General features: G+C 51.1%; 1 protein-coding gene across 1 annotated transcript in view; it reads left to right on the top strand.

The window, feature by feature from the left end:
* The window catches only part of HADH (hydroxyacyl-CoA dehydrogenase), a 46791-nt gene that overhangs the window by 32857 nt on the left and 6808 nt on the right, over positions 1 to 7126 (top strand). Inside the window, exons 5-6 of the mRNA XM_004703455.2 lie at positions 1695 to 1784; positions 5263 to 5335. Of these exons, the coding sequence (XP_004703512.1) occupies positions 1695 to 1784; positions 5263 to 5335 (163 nt within the window). The remainder of the gene's footprint in view (positions 1 to 1694; positions 1785 to 5262; positions 5336 to 7126) is intronic.

Raw genomic sequence — 7126 nt, 5'->3', positions numbered from 1 at the left:
ATTTTATTCATTTACAGTACCTCCCTTGGTGTCATTCCGGTCCCACCACACCTCTAGCCTGTGATCATTCAAGCACCAATGGTCACGAGTGCCTTCATTCATTATGGCCACACGGCCCGCGTAACCGTGTGTGTGTGTGTGTATCTGTGTCACTTGTCCTCACAGTCAGGAGGCAGACACAGACGCTGATGTGACCTGCCTCTGACGGTGAGGGCGGCAGCCCTGGGCAGCCTGTTGTTCTGTTGTACACAGGCTCATTACAGGTGGGAACGCCCCCGACAGCCCCAACCACCCCCACCAGCACCACCTAAGGGAGCAGTGCAACTTCCTCACTGACCCTGAAGACAGGAACACGTATTGTGTCAAGTTCAGATTCCCCTCTGTCCCTTTCAGCCCTCACAGATGTAGCTCCCGGGGAGTTCCGTAGCGTTTGTTGAGTGCTGACTGCAGCACTGTGCTTGTTGCTGTCTCCAGCAGCTTCCTTGCATTGCGCCTTGTAGAAAGTCGGGAGGGCTGGGGGCCTTCTGAGGTGCCTGCCCTGCCCTCCGGCCCACTGGCCCCTCTTTCAGGTAAAGACGTGCTTCCTGTCCGGCCTGTTGGGAAGCACAGCTCCCCTGCTGGACTCCATGCCTCGTGTTGGGGAGTACACTAACCCAGGGGTCCAGGAGGTGTGTGGCTTAGGCAAGTCACTCATTTTCCTGCGATGGAGTAGGTACAGGTCAAGGATCCAGGTGCTCCAGGGTCCCAGCACCCACATTTTGGGAAATGAATAAGAACAGAAGCCTGGAATTGAACTTGTTCTTCCTCCTTGCTGAATCCTCTAAGGGCATGTATCATTCCACACCACCCCCACCCCCCACCCCAAGGGGGCTTTCCCTTTCCTCTCTGAAGTACAGAACAGTAGCAAACGCAAGCATTCCTAGAACACCTCGTTGCGCCTGCAGAAGAGCGGTGGCCTCGTTAGAGCAGTTGTCCTCCGTCCTCTGGCGCCGCTGTGAGTCGGAATCACCGACAGCAGTGAGTGTGGCTTTGTGCTTGCTTCCTTCTCGCAGTGCACGGGGCTGGGCTGAGCTCATCCTCGCCTCCACTCTTGGTGGTGCTCACAGTAATTTCTGTTTCAAGAAATCGTGCCGAAGAAAGGCACATCGGCAGTAAGTAATGGAGTTGGAGTCCAACCTATCTCTTGCAACTAGTGGAGCCCCGGTGGCATAGTGGGTTACAGCATCAGGCTGCTAATCACAGGGTCACCAGTTTGAAACCACCAGCTTCTCCACAAGAGAAAGAGGAGGCTTCTACCCTTTTAAAGAGGTGCAGTCTCAGAAACCTACGGAAGCAGTTCTACCCTGCCCTCTAAGTCACTGTGACTCAGAATGCACTCGATGGCAGCGACTTGGTGGTTTTTGTTTTGTTTTCAACTAAGGCTCATAAAACACTCTCTCTCTCTCTCTCTCTCTCTCTCTCTCTCTCTCTCTCACACACACACACACACACACACACACACCCCACCCTCTCAGCCTTGATTTTGTACATTCTTCACTTCCTTGTCATCTTAAGGTGGGTATTTTGTATATAATTTGAGATCCATACTTCTGTTCTGTTTTTACTAGGTGGGTCTTTCTGATTGATGTTGTCTGAAGCCCTTATTCCGCGGTGGGTGGTTTACTGACACACCGTTCTCTGCTTTGCATTTGCAGGTCATTAAAACCCCCATGACCAGCCAGAAGACGTTTGAATCTCTGATAGACTTTAGCAAAACCCTGGGAAAGCATCCTGTTTCTTGCAAGGTAGAGTATGGGTAACATGGGCAGGGGGTGGTCTTCCTTGGAGCCTGGTGGAATTACGTGAGCAAGGGACCCTGGCCACTGCCTGCCTGTCAGCAGACTCTGCTGAGCAGGCTCCATGGATGTCATCACTCTGATCTGCCAGCAGGGGAAGCTGACTCCTCAGCCCTGCCCCCACCCATGCCCATGCCCATGCCCAAGGCAGTTGGGTGCTGCCCAGGGTTCCAGTGGAAAGGAAGACGTGAAACTACACTCTGGATCCTGGGCTTTGTTCGGGGATGTGCAGCTACATTTCCACAAGTGACTTTGGTGTCCCCAGCAGCTTTGGCTTCTTATGAGCCACTGGGAGCAGAGCCTTACATGGGCTCAACCTGGAGGGCACATGCACCCTCCAAGTCACTCAAGGGAACGTGACTTGCAGACGACTGGAAATGGCATTGGTGATGTTGAACGGTGCTTTTTCAATAAGCGGGCAGAGTGGAAAGGTGTGCTTGACCTCCCGCCGTATTCTTTTTATATACAATGAGATACCTGCTTATTGTATATAAACCCATCCGAGTTGTCTGAAATGATAAGCTACTTATTTTGATTCTTTTCAGTTTCTCTGTTAGCTTATTTCCTCTGCCAAAAACATCAGGCTTGCACCCCTCTGGGTCTGTAGTTTCCCTGAGGGGCAGTTGTGTCAAGAAAGGCCCTGGCATAACGACGCCACATAAATCAGACCTTTCTTTGCCTTTGGTGATAAGCCGTTTATTTCCTTATTTCCCGGGGAAAGGTACGCCCAGCTCCAGCCGTTGTGACAAGCACACTGTCGGACTCGGTCTGTTCTGCCATGTGCTTCTGCTCATGGCATCCTTCTGCTTTCCAAAATGTTTCTCCTGTAGCTCGCAGTGCTGTGTTTAAAGACCCCAAACCACACTCACTCCGTGAAGGTAATTCCTACTTTCAGAGTAGAGCTGCCCCGGTGAGTTTCCGAGACTGTACCGCTTTATGGGAGTAGACAGCTCCTCTTTGTTCTGCGCCTCACGCCGCCCCGTCCATCATTGGAATTGATCCCTGGGCGCCTCCCTGCAGTGATTCTGTTTCACTGGATTGCAAATAGAGCCTAGGGAGCTGTATTTTCACCAGATCCCTGGGTGATTCCAATCATCAGCCAAGTTTTAAAACCTAGGCACTAAGAAACCTGAGGGTTCTTGGGAGTTCTGGCTAAGTTATTTAGGCTTTTCAATATTTAAAAAAAAAGTTTAAAAAGCTTTTTAAGAGTTTAACAACTACCTAGAACAAAACTCCACACAACTTTATCTGTATGTAACTACTCAGGACACTTAAGTAATTTAAGCTTGACAGTTCATTTTACTGCAAAAACAGCTGTCAGTGGGACATGGCTGTTTAGTTTAGTTGTGCTCCACCAAAACTTTATTTGTAAAAACAGGACTGCTGTTTCCCAGCACCTGGTGAAGAAGAATGGCCTTGCTGTGCCGTAACACGGGCCTTTGTAGTGAGGAACCGCGGAGGGAGAGAGACGGGGGACAAATCATGGAACCTTGCGTGCCTCAGGACCCGAGGGTCCTGCATCATGACAATGTGAACCCGCTGCCATGCAAAACACTCCGACTCACATCAACCCTGAGTACGATTTTCGAGGCTGTAAATCTGGCCGCAACCTCGTCTTTCTCCCATGGAGCCAGCAGGTGGTTTTAAACCAATGACCTTGCAGTTAGCTGACAGGACTGTAGCACTTGGTTGTTATGAGAAGTAGATGAATTTATTTTATGTAGTACTTAGAACAGTGCCTTGCACATATTAAAATACTGAATAAATACTTAAAAGATTATGAAAAATGTAAACCTTACGATTATATCAATTGAACTCTTTAAAAAGACCTGCTGTAGTATATCGTTGGAGCCCTGGTGGTGCAGTGGTTAGCTATTGGCTTTCTACTCCCGAGAAGAGTCCGTCCTGGAAACCCACAGGGGCAGTTCGGCCCTGTCGGACAGGGTCACTGTGGATCGGCATCACCTCGATGGCAGCGGGTTTGGGTTTTCTTTGGTGTATGTATATTTAATATAATATTACGAGGGTGCCCCTTTCTCTGCAGCACCCTTTCTGAGTGTCATGATAGCGGGAGAACAAAACCCTCACAGTCTTGTCAGAAACACGACTTGATTTTGGTATTTCTTTGACTCCTGGTGGGTGTAAGCATTTTGTGAGCGCTTCTCCTTCATGGAGGCCTGTGAGCTCTTGATACGGGGCTAGTCGCTCTCAGATGGCAGCGGGGGGTTTTCTCAGGCTGTGCCTGCCTTTGCTATGCAGAGTGCTTCACATTCTCGGGCATTCTACCCCGAGTTTCTACAATTAGCCTTTTGAAGCTAAAAAGCATATTTCCACTTCAGTTTTAAGTATACAAAGTGGCCTTATTAATGTGATCTTGATTAAGTTGATGAAGCTCCTTTGTGCCTCTTCCCCGGACTCTTGTGGAGGTGGAGGTCGGGACCGCTGGCAGCGTTGAGTCACAGGGTGCGTCCTTTTCCCGGCCCTGTTTGGAGTGCGGTCAGCCATCTGCAGGAGTAATCCAGGAGCTGGTCGTCGGACTCACATGCTTTCTGAGTGGCCGGTGTGTGCTAGAAACAGCAGACAAGGCCTGAGGGGGTCCTCACAGGCACCCAAAAGAGATCAGTAAAGCCCAGCAGCGAGACCTCAGCAGAGGTGGTTAGGCGTTTTAACGAGGAGGAGAGTGGGAGTGTTCCTGGTGTCGCCTGTAGGCTGTGGGTCGTAGGCGGTGTGCTGAGAGAGCCGGCATCTGCCTGGCTGCTCTGCCCCCAGCTCCATCATGATCCTGCTGGCCTGGACAGCGGCGCATGCGGACCAAGCAGTGCGAGGCCCGGAATGTCATTCTCCCCTGAGGTCTTGCTCAAGGTAGCGTTACTTTTTCTAGATTTCTAAAGGCCGGTCAGCGAGCAGAGGAGTAACGGGGCTGCTGTTTGCATGCCGCCGTGTGTGTGTGCCATTTGCATGTTTGTCAGTGTGATCCTGGCAGTAACGGATGAAGCCAACAGTAATGCCCCAATCCACAGAAGCGAGCTGGAGCGTCAGAATGATGTGGTCAGCTGTGCCTGCCCTCGTGCCCACCCCCACCTGCTCCGATCTGTACAGGAGGACCTTCTGGGTGTGTTCAGTTTGTCTAAGTGCTGTGGTTCTTGGTTACATTGATCTGTGAGATAGAAACAAGGCCGTATTGGTAATTTTAATACCAGTAGCTTGATAACCGCAGGATTAAAAAAAAGGGCCTTCACAGAGGAAACCAGAAACCAAACTCGCTGCTCTCCAGTCAGCGCTGACTCCTCGCGACCCCGAGCACAGGGCAGACACACCCCTGCGAGGGCCTGAGATGGTAAACGTCATGGGGGTAGAAAGCCCTGCCTTTCGCTGATGAACTAGATTGAAAATTCACTTGGTTCAATTTTTTTCTTTCCTAAAACAGGACACTCCCGGGTTTATTGTCAACCGTCTGCTGGTGCCGTACCTCATGGAAGCAATCAAGCTGTATGAACGAGGTAGCTGCTTCAGCTCTGGGCTGCTGGGCAGGGCGGGGCGGGGGGGATTGGGGGGCAGTGGGGCGATGTGAGAGAGGAAGGAGTATGTGTGGTGTGGCTGTGCGAGCTCAGGCCTCACCCCTCTGGGCTCTGCTGCCCTGCCATTGGGTCCCAGGGTCTCCTGGGCCATCGGTGAAAACCCTGGCCAGCCTCCATGTATACCCTGGGTCACTGCTTTTCCTACACGGTGTACTGCTTGGAAAGAAACAGGACTTTCAAACTGCTGACTAGGTGATCTTCAACACTGGAAGGTTTCGAACCTAAGCCTCGGTGAGTGTCTGCTGAGGGGTACACAGCTGACAGAGCGGACAAGGCTTCCTCGCAGCCCTCTCTGCCCTGCTTAAGCCATACTGGAATGCTGCTTTCCTCCTGAGCAGTAAGCATCGGTTTACATTTTGCACTGACAAGGTGGTCTACAAAGAAGAGCCTTGCCCGTGTAGAAACAGCCAGGCCTGGGGCATGTCCCAGGACCACAACATGGCATGTTGTCAGGCCTTTCTACCTCGCTGGGCCCCAGGGGAAAGCCTCCTGGCTCCTCCCCACACCGGGACACAAGCAAGTGTAATTGTCCTCAGTTACTTCCTTCACCGCTGCTGGCTCCTGTGAGCATGTCATTTTGAAACAAAACGTTTACACCCGTTCTTACAGGGAGATGAAAGCACATTTGCTTCCTCAAAATCTGCTTTAAATATTAAAAACTGCTCTGTGGTTTATGGCAACAGTTGCCTCACTCTGACTCCAAGATCAAACCAGCACTTCTGTGTTTATCTATCAACAAACACGCCTAATTAGGCCTCAAAGAAAGTGTGAAGCATTTTGCCTACCTTGAAAGGCTTTTTTTTTTTTTAATTCCCCACAATGACCATAAAATGCTACACTTTAGAAGGTAGTGTGCTGGGTGATCCCCATCTCCATGGTGTTTTCTCACCAGAACGCTGTCACTTTGGTATATGTTTACATGTGCCGTGCATCCTACAGCCAGCCGAACGCGGTTTTCTTGTCCTCAGCTCCTTTGCCACAGCAGTGGCACCTTTGTCTGCATCCTTCTGTAGGGAACCCCTGGGAGGGGAGGCTGGCAGGGCCGTGCCTGGCCCCACTGGGAAGTGCTCTGGAGCCCCGGTTGGCACTACCCACAGGGAGCTCTCAGGGTGACCCCTGCTACTCCGCCCCCAAGGGCCGGTATTGGGGCTCTTTCCCAGAGAACCACAGGAAACTCCACCTCCTCCCACGGAGTGCTAAGCAGAAGGCCTGCCTTCTACTCCATTTCCCAGCCACCCAGCTGCGCCCAGGAGCCCTGGGGCAGTGGTTACATCCACACTGGGCTGCTAACCACCACCCAGCAGCTCAGAACCTCCAGGTGCTCTGGGAGAATGGGGGCTTTCTACTGCTATGAAGAGTGACAGTCGCAGAAACTCACAGCAGTCCAAGGGGTGACTGTGTTAGGGTTTTCTAGAGAGACAAAACCAGATTGCTAATGATTTCATATATATATTTATACAGATCAGTAGATATGTAACACAAGAAATAAACAGTTAAATTATAAATCAGTACAAATGGCTCAGTGTAACTCACTCCCGTGAGACAGTTGTGAGACACTGGCAGTCCTTCAAGTCTTGAGGGCTGTGAGGTAGTCCTCTGTAGAGCAATTCAGGTTATCCAGGCACAGGCAGCAAACAGCAAGGCAGGTCACCAACAGTCAGCCGGATGACAGGGTCTGACAGTCCCCAGCTCAAGAGATGTAAATTCCAATTG

Source organism: Echinops telfairi, unplaced genomic scaffold (genome assembly GCF_000313985.2).
Source record: "Echinops telfairi isolate 266 unplaced genomic scaffold, ASM31398v2 ScPeMD7_7468;HRSCAF=8506_0, whole genome shotgun sequence".
Classification (NCBI taxonomy): domain Eukaryota; kingdom Metazoa; phylum Chordata; class Mammalia; order Afrosoricida; family Tenrecidae; genus Echinops; species Echinops telfairi.
This window is presented reverse-complemented; position numbering and strand designations above follow the sequence as displayed.